Source organism: Trifolium pratense, linkage group LG2 (genome assembly GCF_020283565.1).
Source record: "Trifolium pratense cultivar HEN17-A07 linkage group LG2, ARS_RC_1.1, whole genome shotgun sequence".
In the NCBI taxonomy this organism is placed as follows: domain Eukaryota; kingdom Viridiplantae; phylum Streptophyta; class Magnoliopsida; order Fabales; family Fabaceae; genus Trifolium; species Trifolium pratense.
This window is the reverse complement of record NC_060060.1, coordinates 42,118,293-42,134,881: the sequence shown is the minus strand read 5'-3', so window position 1 is coordinate 42,134,881 and position 16,589 is coordinate 42,118,293. Positions and strand designations below refer to the sequence as shown.

At 31.0% G+C, this 16,589-nt stretch overlaps 1 protein-coding gene across 2 annotated transcripts; it reads left to right on the top strand.

Moving 5' to 3' along the window:
* Positions 1–2,012: 2,012 nt before the first annotated feature.
* LOC123908066 (zinc finger CCCH domain-containing protein 55-like) lies at positions 2,013–6,874 on the top strand. 2 transcript variants are annotated; one of them, XR_006809551.1, is made up of 9 exons: positions 2,013–3,379; positions 3,480–3,668; positions 4,922–5,101; positions 5,179–5,276; positions 5,414–5,668; positions 5,755–5,929; positions 6,020–6,212; positions 6,355–6,399; positions 6,516–6,874. XR_006809551.1 is itself a non-coding variant. In XM_045958573.1 (7 exons), the coding sequence occupies exons 1-7, from the start codon at positions 2,415–2,417 to the stop codon at positions 6,195–6,197; spliced, it is 2,040 nt and encodes a 679-aa protein (XP_045814529.1). In that variant the 5' UTR covers positions 2,045–2,414; the 3' UTR covers positions 6,198–6,215. The 2 variants fall into 2 exon arrangements, 1 of the variants encoding a protein (XP_045814529.1); XM_045958573.1 differs by lacking the exons at positions 6,355–6,399; positions 6,516–6,874 and having other exon boundaries at positions 2,045–3,379; positions 6,020–6,215.
* The last annotated feature ends 9,715 nt before the right edge of the window (positions 6,875–16,589 follow it).

The following is a 16,589-nucleotide window of genomic DNA, read 5'->3' as shown; positions in this document are numbered from 1 at the left end:
TATGATTTTTCTTGTTATTATTGATTTTGGATTTTGATCTTAAACTTGTATTTTATCAGATTTGCAACTATATTTTTCACGGGTTATTATATAGACCATAGGGTGAAAAAGTATACGAAGATACTATCAAGATGGAAGTCTCTAGTTCGATCCTATAAAAAAAAATGGAAATAGAGAATGATACAAGTTCGCGCGTATCAATTATATTTGAAAATCAGACAATGATACAAGTTCGTACGTGTCTTTTTTTTTTATCAAGGAAGTCTAACCACCGCTAACAAACGTATAACTCCAAAATCATCGCATGCATGAACGTACAAACGACAAATGATGAGACAATGATACAAGTTCGCGCGTGTGTGTCCTTTTTTTTTTGTTATCAAGGAAGTCTAACCACCACTAACGAACATACAACTCCAAAATCATCGCATTCATGAATTCTACGTCTTAAGCAGATACCGACAAAATTACTCTATAACAATTACATGCACCCTTGTGTAGTCTGAATAATTAACAAAACCCCAGTTGACATATTAATTAAGAAAAGCTCTATGCTCAAAAAATTACATCAATGAAGTCATCACCCTTATTATGTGATCTTTTACATGTATATGTATCCTCAAGATTATTACCTTCAACATTGATGTGTGATAAATTACATCAATGTATGCAAGATCATGTAATGGTGTTAAATTAAGATGTTGTCATTGACTTATTTCTTTAATGAAATTAACATTTCTGTTTTAAATGCAAGCAATTATTATATAAGCATTGATAGATGATTTTTTTTTTTTACGGAATGATAGATGATTCTATTAAGAAAAATGCCATATGTACTAAAGAGATTTTATAAAAACGAGAAAAGAAGAGAGATTAAGAGAGACTATTATTTGGCTTGGCAACATGAGAGTATCGACGATAGTGCCAATTGAATTAGATCGTAATTTCGTGATTAACGACATTGTTGATATTATTTTTTATTTTTTTTTGGTAGAAAGATATTATTTTTTTATTGGTAGATAAAATGACAAAATCATTGAAAACTCGTTCACACAAAATGGAAGATCAGGATTTGAATTCCGATCATGGCATCCGATACTAACAATTTTGATATTTCTATTAATTATATGCAAACTACTTTTAAAATGTTTAAGTTTTATAAAGAAATAAACAAATCACGTCGCTCATAACTCAACGAGGGTGTCAAATTTATACGCTCATATCGCAACATATTTTGATTCCATCCCATCTTATATTTCCTTTTATAAAATAAAGTAAATATAGATATAAATTAAATGGACATAAAAAATAAAAAATAGAAACATAAAGTGACTATCGTGAGCCATAAGTATAAGTATAACCGGTTAGGATCCTCTCCATTTCCAATTCTTTCCATTTCCTCCATTATTATATAGTTTTGGGAATATAAATGCAAAAATGTGACATCAAGTGGGTCCAAATGTCATTTATACACCCCAAAATATTTAAAAACTTTGGTAATGAAAAAAATGAAAAACATAAGAAATGGAGAGGATCTCAACTCTCAATCCTTTCCAAAGAAAAAATAAGAAACATACAAAAATTTGAGTTATGATGAGAGTATTTCAGGTGCATAATGTGCAAACATTTTAAGTATTTTGGGTCGGTAAAGGTTTGTTTTTATCTAAAATCACTGCTGGATGATAAACCAATCAATTGTCATATAGCAACACACAGTGCTTTTTGTTGCATAAAGTTAAAATATATTCATGTGTGACAGCAATTTTTCTTCTCACTTACTAGTTAATATAATATATTATTATTATTATTATTATTATTATTTCAATTAATGTGAATATGCCTAAAAAAGGTTTTACCTTTAATAGCTTTAAAAACATTTCAACTTTTCATAATCATTCCATAAATATTTTCATCAACTTTTTTTTTCCTTAAACAATTAACAAAAAATACTTATACTAATAATAATTAATCCAATGAGTGTTATTATAATTTCGTTTCTCATATGATTATATATATATTTATATTTATATTATATAAGAAAAAAACCACATAGAAGATTGTGTCTTGCTGTTACTTATGTTGTTTTTGTTGATGTTGTTGTTGTTGTTGTTGACGATTATCCATTCTTTGTAGTGGATCTGAGAAATCTACTTCTCTGACGCTCCTAAGATAGAGAGAGAGATTACAGAGAGAGAAAACACAGAGAGAGAGAGAGTGAGAGAGAGAGAGAGAGTGAAGTGTTGTTGAGAGAGCATATGCATAGCATAGAGACCAAAACCTACGGCTACTGGTAAGGTATGTTGTTGTAACAAATAACTCCACCATCATCGCCGTCACTACCATTTCTTGATACCCTTTACTCTTTTAGTTTCAAAAGTAACTTCAAAATTTGATTTTTCTTTAAGATTTCTGAAATGGGTTCTTGTGAAGCAACAAATGTAGTTCTTGCTAAAGTCAAAAACTTTGACCCTGAAAATGCTTCAAAAATCATGGGTTATCTTCTGATGAATCTTGAAGAATATGAATTAGTACGTTTAGCATGTTGTCCTGACCATGTTATTCATAATCTTGCTATTAGGGTCAAAACCCATTTGGGTATGACACTTTCTACCCCTTCATCTCCTTCTCCTCTTAACCCAATTGGTAGAATTGTTTCTTCTTCTACAAACCCATTTTCAAAATCTTCTCCTAGAGGTGGTACTAATGGTTTTGACTTCAATAGGAACCCTCCTTCACCTTCTTCCAATGTTTGGCCACCACCCTCTTTTCAAAAGAATCCAATTAGTCCAAAGTTTAACCCTTTACTCTCTTTTGAGAATATCCAAGGTGGTGGTGTTGGTGTTGGTGTTGGTTCTAGTTCTTTCTCACCAAGGGTTAATAATGGTGATTGTGATTTTGTTGATGAGCAACAGTTGAATGAGTATTTTCCTTTTCTTAATGAGGGGTCTAACGGCGACGATGTGGTCGATCCGCGTCTTGAAATGAGTCTTGGTGGTCAGAATTGGATCTCTGGTAACAATGGTGATACTCATAATATTCACAGGAGGAGTTATTCTGCAAATGATGCTAGTTTTGGTGTTGAAGAAAGTGGACTAGGATTTGGTTTTAAACCATGTCTTTACTTTGCTAGAGGGTTTTGTAAAAATGGTTCTAATTGCAAGTTTGTTCATGGTGATTCAATTGATGCTAATTCTGCTGCTATTGTTGGTTCACCCTCTAAGTTTGAGGGATTGGAACAGCATGAAGAGTTCATGAGGTTTAAGGCTGCTCAGCATCAAAGATTGGTTGCTGCATCACAACTTGCTGCTGGTGGAACATCGCCGTCTTCGTACGACAAGTACATTGACTTTCTGATGCAGCAGCACAATGATAACCAAAGGTTTATTTTTGAGTTTGTTTACTTTCTTTTACTTTTTTTTTTTTGTAGTTGTGAAGTGATATTTTCTTCTAATATTATGTATTGCTATGTTGCATTTCAGAGCTGCGGCTGCAGCAGCGTTTATGATGGGTGAAGAATATTACAACATTAGTGGACGCGGCAGGCCCGAAAGGAACGAGTTTCTTGCTATGGTTGCTGGTGATAAGCCAAACTCCGCTTCGCGACAGATTTATTTAACCTTTCCTGCTGAAAGCACATTCAAAGATGAAGATGTTTCGGAGTACTTTAGGTAAAACACGCTGTAAATGACCCACTAATGCTTTTTTCGACTCACTGATGCTGTGCAGGTGAAGAAGTGTGATGGTATATCACATTATCATATATCTAGGTTATTAGCGCAGACATGAATGGAGAAATTATTTCAATAAGTTCTCAAATATTGCCATTAATTATTCCAGGTTCCATGCTTTAAAGTGAAAAATTGCGGTAATTTTCCACGATTTTCACTGTGCACACCATAAGTGCTCCTTGGTGTGATGCTTCTTGGAAGCCCTAGGGAAGATGGATTTTTGATTGCTCCTGATGTTGATCCTGACTCCTAACTTAAGTAATGTGTCTTTTATCATACTTGATTAATTTGAGTTTGCTTGGTAGTTAAGGGTTTTACGCTGGCCCTTCATCAATACGCAATTTAAACTCAGTAGTCACTGGTTGTGATGTTACTGCATTAAATTACGAGTTTTACTTCGAAGTCGTTTATGTGTAATGTTCTTTTTGTATCAGCCAATAAACTTTGCAAGAGAATGATGTATGTCTCCCATGAAATTCACAGTTTAAAGTCATCATTTGTCGTTAAGAAGCTTCGAAGATAATGGAATTTATAGTTTAAACCCATCATTTGTCGTTATCGATGCTGATTTGATATGCATTGTTTATCTTATTTGGATGCGTCTACTTAAATATCCACGACACCGCAGATGCACATCCCATTTAACATAGTTTAGGATTCTTTTCAGTTGCCAATGAATTTTGATATGTGAAAATTCACCTAAACGACAATCTATTTCTAACTAAAAGAACTATGATTGGTAGTCCGTGTTTCAGTTTCAATGTATGAGAGATATATCTCATAATTGGTAAGATTTTAAAGCATCATGATTGTTTTGAAAGACACGTAGAGAAGTTCGTTACAAAATAACATGACGTCGATATAAAAGTTTGTTGTCGTTATCCTACGGCGGTCATACTATTGCTTTATTATGATTTCATGAATAAAAGGATGGATGCAAGCGTGTTTGTGAACCCTAGGAATTGTGACCCTCAGAAGGTAACATGTTAGAGACGGTGATATATCATTCTATTGCAATCGTGATCTCTGGTTCGATCTATATTGTCCTAGATCTCGATATTTACTCATAACACCATAGTGTTTGTTTGTATACGTTTTTATTGCATGCATCTTCACGTGTTTTTGCTAGCATGCACTCAAATCCAAAATTGAAAGATTTCATTCATTGACTAGCTGCTTTTGTTGTTTTGAAGCAAATATGGACCTGTCCAAGATGTGAGAATTCCTTACCAGCAAAAGCGTATGTTCGGTTTTGTTACCTTTGTCTTTCCTGAGACAGTGAGAATGATATTATCGAAAGGGAATCCTCATTTTATATGTGATTCACGCGTGCTTGTGAAACCCTACAAGGAGAAGGGAAAAGTTCCTGACAAGTAAGTGTGCATCTTGTTTTTAGTTCGGTTTATATCTTCTGTTCCTGAACTAATAACATTGTGACCGATGTATACAGGAGACAACATCAACAACAGCAATTAGAGAGGGGAGATTTTTCACCATGTTTAAGTCCCTCCGGATTTGACTCTAAAGAACATTTTGATTTCCATCCCGGTAATCAAATTTCTCACCTTTGCTTCTTTATTCAACTCAGACTTCCCAAGAAAAGTTATATGCAGGAGCAAATACTTACAATGGAGTCTCGTCTCACGTTGCTTCAGTTTTGTTCTCACTAAACCTATTTTATGCAGGAGCAAGAATGTTGAACAATCCGCATGATATCTTATTGAGAAGAAAAATGGAGGAGCAGGCTGAGTTGCAGCAAGTCCTTGAATTCCAACAAATGAGGCTGAAGAGTCTGCAGCTTCCAGATTTCAAGAATAATCCGATTTACCACCACCAGCGCAGTTTCTCTGTTGGGGCTCCTTTGGCTTTTCCGCATCAACTTCATAGCCATGTTAACCATGCAGGTCTTTCTTCTGATGACATTCAAGGGGACATTACAGGTTAGTTAATTTACAGAACCCTAATGCATAATTCTAACGAACATGGTTACAAGCAGTTTACATTGTTGATACGCTTTCCATTTTAGGCTATGGTGGCAGCCTCACTTCTGCTGGTTCGTTAGGTGCTGCAACTGAGCAGCAGAAAGAAGCTGATCCATCTTGTATTGATGCTGCTGCTGCTGCTTCTGAGAATGAGAATGCAAAGGGTATTGCAAAGTCTGAGGGTATTGCAAAGTCTGAGGCCGTAGATCTTGGCACTAGGTATGTGGCGTGACTTTGTTGCAGATTGTATTTACGTTCCAAACATATCGGTATTTTGATGTTTGTATTATTCGTTTCTCGACTACGCAGAAATGTGGAGCAAACCCTTCCTGACAGTCTGTTTGCTTCACCAACAAAAGCCGCCGGAGATTATCAGTCTGATTTCTCTCCACAGGAAGAGCTCAATGAGAGTACTGCAGTTTCAACTAGCTCATCTCAGAAGTTTGAATCGACAACTGCTTCGGGTGATAACATGGCCTCCCTTTAATATTCTAATATCAAGGTACTGCTCAATGCTGATTGCAGCCTCCCTTGGATAGAATTCTTATGACAAGTTACACGTGCTCGTGCACGCACGTGCGTGTGAGCGCGCATATGTACGTTTATTTCTTAGACTTATGCACATCTATGATTTTGAATTGTAGGTAATAAAAATAGAAGAAGCGCGCAGGGGGATCATATTAATTAGGGTAATATTTTTCATATCCATTTTTTACTCTTTTTTTCCTTTACATAAAAATAAATGTACCTCTTTAATTAAATAGTAATAATTGTTTTTTTGTTGTTGGTTTGTATTTGTATGCAGAATTGCAGATTTATAGAAGCATATAGAAGAAGAAGAAAAGAATCTTCTAGATGTATAGCTGAATACACCTAGATCAAGAGACTAGATCCTAGAGAAGTACTATCAAAACAAGGTCAACATTATCATCAATCATCAATCAAAATACATACTACTAACAGCAACCAAGCAATACATATTGCATACATGGATAGACATATTAGTTTATATAATAGTATAAGACTAGTTTTCTGTTCTTCCTTTTCCATTTTCATTTTACAATCATCATCATCATCTTCATTATCATGTGTTTCACCAAACTAAGACAGAACAAAAACATTGTTGTTTTACTTTTATGTAATATAGACCATCTTAAGTAGCTATTTTCTCATGCTTATGTTTAATTAGCTAATATCTCGTGCAAAATTGCGCGAATGCAACAAAAAAAATGTGTCTAAATGGGAAATATTTGTCTTAGAATAGAATCAATAGATTGATAATGTGACTATGCAATGTTCCTAAGTTTGTTGATAATGTTATGTTGTGTTACCTTAAAATAAAATGTTACAAAATTATACATAAATAAAAACATAGGTTATAAAAGTGGTAACAAACTAACAATAGTAGGAAATAGATATGTCGGATATTGGTGGTGAGTGGTAAGGTCCACATGTGGGGTTGTTTGAAGGGGGGGTTCACCTGCTATCTCACATGGTTGTGACAGTATACGAACAATTTGTACTGTGCCATCACACTCCTTTCCCTATCAACTTTTAGTTTTTGTTTTCAACTATTATCGGTGCGAAATATCTACCAGCGTTGTCGATGATTAATTTCTATCAGGAAATTTGACTCAGTAAAATCTCTACTCAACTGCGTTTCTTTTGACCTTGACCTATAAAGTTCGAATCTAAAAACTTTTCAATTCAACCAACTTTGTTGATAACTAATTTCTATCAAGAAATTTAGCTGACTTTCAGTAAAATCTCTACTCGACCGTCTTTCTTTTGACCTTGACCTATAAAGTTCAAATCTAAAAACTTTTCAAGATAACTAATTTCTATCAGGAAATTTGGCCGACTTTTAGTAAAATCTCTACTCGACCGCATTTCGTTTGACCTTGACCTATAAAGTTCGAACCTGGAAACTTTTCAGTTCAGTTTCACTCAGACCAACTCGTACTTTCGCAATTAAGGGAAGTCATTGTTTTTTAATATTTTTTTCTTATGGATTGTAGAGCTTATTTTGTCTTGGCATGCACTTAAATTATGGTACTACACAGTCCTACGCATTACCTCATTTGTTTTTTATTGCAGCCTTTGTAAAAGGCACTGCACCCTTTGATGGGGTTGAGTTTTACTTTTATTTTAGTGGTTGATGGACTATTGAATTATTATTGTTTCCTTTTTAGGTACTGTAAAAAAAAAAGTAAAAAAATTTCCCACTTCTAAAAAAGTCACGCCCACTCATGATTTTATTTTTTCCCTGTAAATCAGTATAGTAAAAAAAATAAAATTAATGTTAGTATTTTAATATAGGTTAGGTTAAGCCCACATGTGAAGTATATGAATGAACAGTCTTTTTAGTTATGTTTGAAACTAAAGTTTGATTAAAAATTATTTTAGCTAATATCAATAATTCTCTTAAACAATCAATACTTAATTAAAATTCAGTTCAACCGGTTGGTTATCAATAATTATTTAGTGTGACCATGTAAGACTTTAAAATAGGGCCTGAATAAATGTGAAAGCCTTTGATATCATTGCCCTATAATAAATCTTCTGCCATTTGTGTACAGATTATTATTATTTTTTCCTGCTTATGTACTATGTGCAGATTACTTTTATCATATCACATATTCTATCTCTTACAAAAACAAAAAAAAAAAGTAAAAAATTAAACACAGAAATACATGAAGTTAGAAAACAGTGAAAAAGTTATTTGAAAAATGTTTAAATGGTTTTTTATTTAAATCTGTTTTGTAACAGTTTACTCACACATATATAAGCCAATGGATAAGTTATTTTGCATATGGATTGTCTTCACCTTAACCTAGTTATATTCAATTATTTCTTGTCATGCTCAAAACAGTCATTTAGAGGGTCACATTATTTATGTCAATTATTTTTTTTAAAGGATTATTTATGTCAATTATAATCGCAATAATCTCATAAATAAATTAACTATATGTTCGTATTTAATTGTTTCAACGACTATTTAGTTCAAAGTTCAATTTTTAATTAACATATAAAAAATATTTATTAAAAAATATTAACTTAAATGAATTTAGTACCTCGAAAAGATTAATATATATTGCAGTTGTATCTGAAGGAAATTAGGTTTAACGAAAAAATGTCTCAACAACTTAAAAATAGATGAAACTTTAACATGATCATTTGACCACAATAAAGAAGTGGAAGTAGTGATTAATTAATTGAATAGTAAAACCTAATATAATTATATCTCACTAGTAATGAAAATAGTATAAAATCTTAAACAAGTTAGATGTAAATTAATGGTACAGAAAAAGTTGTGGAAAAAGGTCTGCAAAGTTGATGCTCTTTGTGTGTGTGCCCCCTAACCTCAGGGGTATTGAGAGGGGAGGGAGGGAGGGTATGCATATGCAAGAGCAAGAACATATTGCCATAAAAAGGAAAAACTCTGACTGTTTGACAATGCAAAAAGCCAATTCTAATTAAGTAAAAACAAAGTACATGAAAAGCCTAATGAAATTTGTGTTTAGAATCCAAACTCTTCTTCTTTTATAACTGAATTTAGTTTTGGATTCTTTAAAGTCAAAAGAATCTTGTATTTGTACTTGTACTTTTATCTTTACAACATACTATGTCATACTCATTCAGAATTTTTTTTCTCTCTCTAATTTTTTTTTTTTTTGTTAAATGCATGAAAATGTAAAAAAAAAAAAAAAATCAAATTGCTAGAATCCAAATTCAACCTAAATACCACAAAAAAAAAAATAGGGGTGTTCATATTTTATTATGAAATGAACTGAACCATATTAATTAATGATTTGGTTTAGTTCGTAAAATTCACTTTTGTAAAAACTAATTAATTTTTCTAAGTCAATTCAGAATCAATTTAAAATTAATTTATAATTATAAACCGATTTTTATTGATTTTTTTTTCAATTACATTTTTTCCATATTTTTTTATATAATTTTTCAGATTATTTAAAAATATTTAAATTTTATTTAAATAAATTAATAATTAATTACATAAATTAAAGAACAAAGAAAATTCTATGGTTAATGCATTTAAAAATAATACTATGTTTCTTAAATTAAAGAACAAAAAAAAAAGTAATTGTCTCTTTTAAATAGAATCAAGGGAGTATTGAATGTCAACATCAAATTTATTTTAGTGATTATTGTAAACAAACTCTAGGGCTTATGTTTGCTATTTTCCAACTTGTTATTGAATCCAGTTTGATCCAAGTTCATGTCCATCACAATTGTTTGTTTTGGTCTTGAGCTTTTAATTTGTCTTGTTTTATTTTTGTTGACGTATTTAGTATATAAAATAACCTTCAAATTTGAAGCATATAAACCTCAATATATAGTGAACCCCAAAAAAGGGGGCAGACACATGTGTATATGACCCCATGCATCACAATTAATGAAAAGAAAGAAAAGGACCAAGGAAGTGTCATTTTCTTCTCAGAACTTTATTTTTTATTTTATTTTTATGAGAACTTTATTTACTTCAACACTACCATTGAAAGAGTGTTGTACATAAAATATATCATTACCAACAATTCTTGTCATTGAAATAATATTTTTTGTTGAACAAACAACTTCTTACTAGGAACAATATCAACCTATACAATGCAAAAGATCAACACTCTATTCATAAAATAAATATGGAGAATTTTGTTTCTTAGCCAACAATAATTTCCACGAGACATATTTCACATTTCCACTATTTTTTTCAATATTTACGGCTTTATCAAAAAAAAAAAAAATCATTTTATTTCTGTTAGATCATATAAAATATCATTTTTGTTAATGGTGCTATTTGAAGGTTTCGCTATAGCTTACAATTTCGCTATAGCTTTTGATCGATGGAATATTTGAAGGTTTCTCTCTTAAATTTGGCTATACCAACTTATTGTATACATTACATTACTCTCTTTTTATCCTTATCTCAAAGTGTATACACCCATATAGTCTATAGAGAGTGCCCCAAACATTTTCCATATTTGATATTTAAAAAGTTAGAAGAACAACATGATAAATGATCATGTACTTCAGTTGAACTTAATTCTTTTTTTAAAAAATTAATAGTGTCCTTAATTATTTTAATAAGCCAAACAAATATATTAAATCTCTATTTATGTACAAGATGGCACAAGCCATAAAGGAAAGAAAAAAAAAACACATTACAAGTGTTCAAGGGATTCTTCAAAAAAAAAAAAGTCTTCAAGGGATAATAGAAGTCTGAAAAATAAGTCTTCCCCTCTTCTTTCTTCCAACACCCAAATCTAGGGTGTGTTTCGAGAGTGGAGTTTTGAAGGACCCAGTTTGGATTAGCTTATTTTTGAGCTTATGCAAACAGCTTATGCAATATAAATTAGGTTTTATGCTATTTTATAAGTTCACACTAGTGAAAATTGTATTTTTATAAACTATTTTATCATAAACTACCTTGACAAACTTATAATAATACTTAAAAATTGCATAAGTTGTTTGCATAAGCTCAAAAATAAGCTAATCCAAACAGGGCCTAATTCTATATTTTAATATGTATTTGACAATTTAAAAAGTTTAAAAGAATAACACGTTAAGTGATCGTATAACATTTTTTTTTTTTACGGAAATCGATCATATAACATTTATATTACACTTTATATATTTTTAAAAACATGTTCTTCCTTTGTCAAAAAAAAAAAAACATGTTCTTCCAATAAACTAACTTTGGAGAAGCTCATCACCAATCAATTGGCATTACCAATTAATTCTTTCCACATATTGACCGATTATACGCACATATTGTCATGATGGTTGCTCTTCTCCCTCCTAAATTGATCAAGATCTCTCCCACATCCTCTCCATTTATCAGAAGATATCTCCTGATAATGCAAATTTTACCGAAAGATATCTTCCAGTAGTGTGTTATTTAGTGTGTGAGCAATTCGGGAGGGGCAAAAAGCAACCATCTATTGTCATTATTTTCTTATGAGATTGATATATCATTGGCCCATTAACGCGACGGGCCTTATTAAAAGTATATGACTGAAAGGCCCATCCCTGATCCCACATAAGAAAATTAATTTTGTTGGAATTTGTACATCATTTGCTTAATGATTTGAAGCAAATACCTCACAAATTTATTATTTGCATGTCTAATTCTTGGCTATTTATTCAACATGATTAATGACATAGAAGAAGTAAAATCCCACATATATAGTAATTGTAACCAATGAAAGGTATCAATTTAGCATGGGAGATGTTCTTGAACAAAACTCACATCCACCATTTAGTAGGAATATTCTCAAGCATAACAAAAAAGCTCGCACCACCAGTATTAGAAATCTGCAATTTGAGAACCATAAGTGTTAGAAATCTGCAAATAGTACTCAGCCACAAGATCAGGGTATCGTAAGACATACTAACGAACCGGAAATCCTCAACCGGATGTTATTTTGCATTTTCGATCCAATGTTCGACAATGAGTTATGTTTTTGTTGAAATCTTGATATCCGGCTTAAGAACTAATTAATTAGAGGAACATAAATTTCACCGTCCACTATCAGGAATCTATTTAAAATTGGAGAGCACATTCTAAGGTCTCAAGTCTTCACAACTACTTATATGATTACTAGGAATTAGTCATTGTTTGATGTTTGGGATTAAAATTTGGAGAAACATATATGATAAACAACGGTTTTCAATTTACCATGTTGAATGTGTAGTTTTGTTATTTTGTAGGTGAAACTGGTCAAGTAATTATTTAACATTGTAGATAATGGAGAGGTCTTACTAGTATGATAATCTTTGATGTAAACGTACAAGTTACAATATTATTAACAAAAAAAAATGAAGTGTTTAATTGAGCTTGTTCTTTCATTTGCATTGGTTCAAGTTCAATCTTGAAAGGGAGTGTAATAGTAATTTTAATTTAGCATGGAAATTTTCAAAGACAGTCCAACCACGTAAGGGCTTCATGGGCCAATAGCTCAAAAAGCCCAAATCTTTTAAATTCTCTTAAACAAATATGGAAAATGCTAAACAGTGTCCCCGGGGCACTGGTTAAGCATCTTAAAATAGAAATTCTATCTCGAAATGCGTGCATTCAATGCCTCAAAAGTACAAAAAGTTGTCTTTTCAATATAAATTTTATTTTTTATTTCCTTTTTAGGTATGCTTAACAAGTGCCCCGGGGGCACTGTTTAGCATGACCCAACAAATATTACTTCTCTTTCCACCCCTAAATTTCTCTTTTCACGCAGAAAACTTCGGAAAACGTTTTTCCATTTTTTTAGGAAACTTCGAAAAACGTTTGAGAAGATCAAGGATGTTCTTCAGACGTCGGTCTCTCAATTCACGTTTCTCCTCCGGAAGGCATCCTTGAACTTCTCAAGAGCGATGCGGCCGAAACTTTTTTCCTTTGTATTTAGTCTTTGTTGTCGTGCTTTCTTTTATTTTTGTTTTTATTGTGTCATATAGTTGATCAATGTTCATATGATCAACTATACCGAGTGTTGTTTATCAGATAAGGGTGAAAATTAAATATTGATGTAACAAGTATAGTTGTTAGAGTGGAAGAGAGTGAGATAGGGAGATAATAATTTCATCAATGAACATTGATTTTATTGATCATATGGATACAATTTATAGAGATACATATTGTATAGATTACTTGGTTACCAACTAACATAAGTGGTTTGTGTCTAACCAATTAAAACAAAACAGTTACAACTACATAATGACAATTACAACACCTAACAAATCATAACTGTCAAAACTGTAAACAATAGAGAAACTGTCAAACACATTTTCGCCTGGCCAGAAGTTGCTTGCTGAGCCAAATATTGCTGGAATTGAATTGCTTTCTCAACAATAGCCATATTTGTACTTAGTCCTTACATAATGAATATTTAATCGTACATTTGACTGACCCTAACTTCATAAATTGCACGCATAGTTTTAGACTTTTAGTTACCTTCTTATACTTTTTAGCAATCACCTCACATTTATCCCCTTTATAATTTTGTAGTCTCCCACTATTTTTTTTCTTCCCAATTTTGCAATATTTAGTAATGTCATTTTGTCACTTGGTTTGTTGGCCTCAGTAATATCATTAAATTAAATAAAGAGTTAATTATGTTAAAATACAATAAAGTGTTTTGACAATCAACATACTTTTATATTATTTGCGTTTAATATTTTTGACTTCTAGCATCAAAAGTTGTGAATCTTCTAAAAAGAATTCAAAAAATTATGCATAATAATATTGTATCTTTTAAGTCACTCGATTTAGTGTTTAAGAAGATTGGTTTTGTCATTCAAAAAGGTTAGTGTCGCAACTTGTTGTCTAATTGACATTCATTTATGTGTAACTATCTTGCATGTACATTTTTGCTTGTTCAAAAAAAAAAAACTATCTTGCATGTATAAATTGTAAAATTGTTTTTAAGAAAAAATAATTTTACAAAATTAAATACTTCAAAAAAAAAAAGATATTTTTATCTCTATAAAATTAATAAATTTTGATTTTCTCCCTTATAATTGATATGGTATTTTGTGTTTTTGGTATTGTGGAATTGTGTGGGATATATTTATGTGTTTATAAAAAATACTTTCGTGTACTTGTTTTTCCTTTCTCATATATTATTCATATATTTTAAATAACAAACTAATCCTATAAATTCTAAACAAATCCTTAAAATTCTAAACCAAAATACTGTATAAATCATAAATTCTAATATTATTTTATTTTAAATATAAATCCAAAATATATTTAAATCTAAAATCTTCAAAAAAATATTTAGATATTATTCTCAACAATGATATATCACATGTTTTCATCCTCAACCATTTTTATTTTATTTGTTATTTTTAGTTCCTAACAAATAAAATATGTTACATTTGTCACCAAAACATTCAATTCTAAGTTTTGCATTCTTACAACTGGATTTTTTTAATTTTGTATTAATCATCTAGCTCTCAAAGAAATAAGATTCCGGTAATCTAGAGTTTGATCGCAAGATAGATAAAGTCTGATAAAAAATTATTTCAATCAAGAATCCAAGTTGAATTCTTTCGATCGATAGGAAACTTATTAACCACTTCCGTTCAATATATTGATTTAAATTAATTCATTTTATCAATAGTACCACTTGATTAATACTGTGTAATTACTACTATAGGCTGTAGTTTGTTGTCATTTTCATATAGATGGGTCGTATATATGATATAGAAGAACAAGGTCCAATCGTTTTTTGCTTTTTGGTGTAGGGTACACTACACACACAGAGCACGTGTTTTTTATTTGAAAAAACTAAGATAGATGCTACTAATTCTACTAAATCTTAACAATAACGATGTGCAATTTATTAACGGCAAAATCTTAGTATTCAAGTCAACTACTTTCTTCATTTGTATCATAGACATAAACAAACATGGTGTACGGTCACGATCATTCCTTTTACCGACTCCTCCTTCTACAATCACTGTTCATCTACTCCTACTACTTCAAAACTCTCGTGACTTCATCAATCAACCCATTGATTGCATTTTATTTATGACTATTATATACTACTAGGAGTCTATTACTCTCTCCGGTATTTTACGTAAGAAAAAGTTTGTTATCGATCGATAGTTAGTTTAGTGATAATTGACGTTTAATTTTGTAAGAAGAAGTACGGTTCGATCCCCGCAACTGCGATCAGGAGGGAGCTGAAACCACTTGATGTCAAAGCTGATCTCAAACTCATATTAAACGGTCCGGTAACCATATACTGGTGGTGAAAAAAAATAGATTAATTGTAAATTTATACATAACTTCAATTATAAATTATAATCGATGTTGAAGAGAACTATCAACTTCGTTGAAATTTTTTATGTATGATCTATCAATTATAGAATTTCATACTAAAAAAAGGGGTTCCATCTCCTCTGGCATTCGATACTATGACTTCTTTAAAATGCTAAAAATGATTATATTTTTATAACACATGGTATATTAATTAGTTTTTAAAAATATTAATTAAACATATATCATTTAATGTTTATCTTTCAATTCAACTACTAATTTTATTGAATATTGCAAATTAAATCAACCAATTTATGCATTATAATCTATGAAGTAACTTGTTAACTATTCACAATAAATTAATAAATGAACTTATTAATTATCTGTTATTATTTATCAACATACTTTATATGAACACAATGATCATAGTTTTGAAGAATAGCAAAATAGTAGTGATGATAAAAAATGAAGATATGTGGAATGAAAAGGAAAGGTGATGGTGTGAGTGAGTGAGTTAATTTAATTTTGAGTTTGAAGTTTGAATGAATGAATGCAGGTGTCAGTTAAGCTTTAGTTGTGGATCTCTGAGTACAGCTGGAATTAGCGGATCCCAGCTGGCATTGTAGTACGGACGCCAATACGCAGCTACCGTCGCCGTTTCTGCACGTTCCTTTTTCTTTTCCTTTCCCAAAAACAAAACAACCAAACAAAATGCATCGTCTCTAAAATATCACTATTACTATCCGGCTTCGGTTGCCGGGTAGAACAATTTTTTGATCAGATTTTACTTACCTCGCGGTTGAACTATGAATTACTATGACTCCTTTACTCTAAGAAATAGAGAATTATAAACATATATATATATATATATATATATATATATATATATATATATATATATATATATATATATATATATATATATATATTATTAGTGTCTTTTTTTACGAATACTATTACTAGTTAAAATATTAAGAATACAATTAGTTAATGAATTTCTTTAAGCCGAATCATATTTAAAAAAATTGAATTTAATATTTGATAAAAAAAAAATTATTTATCTTACGATTGAACTCTGTATTATTAGGTCTTTTTCTCTATGAT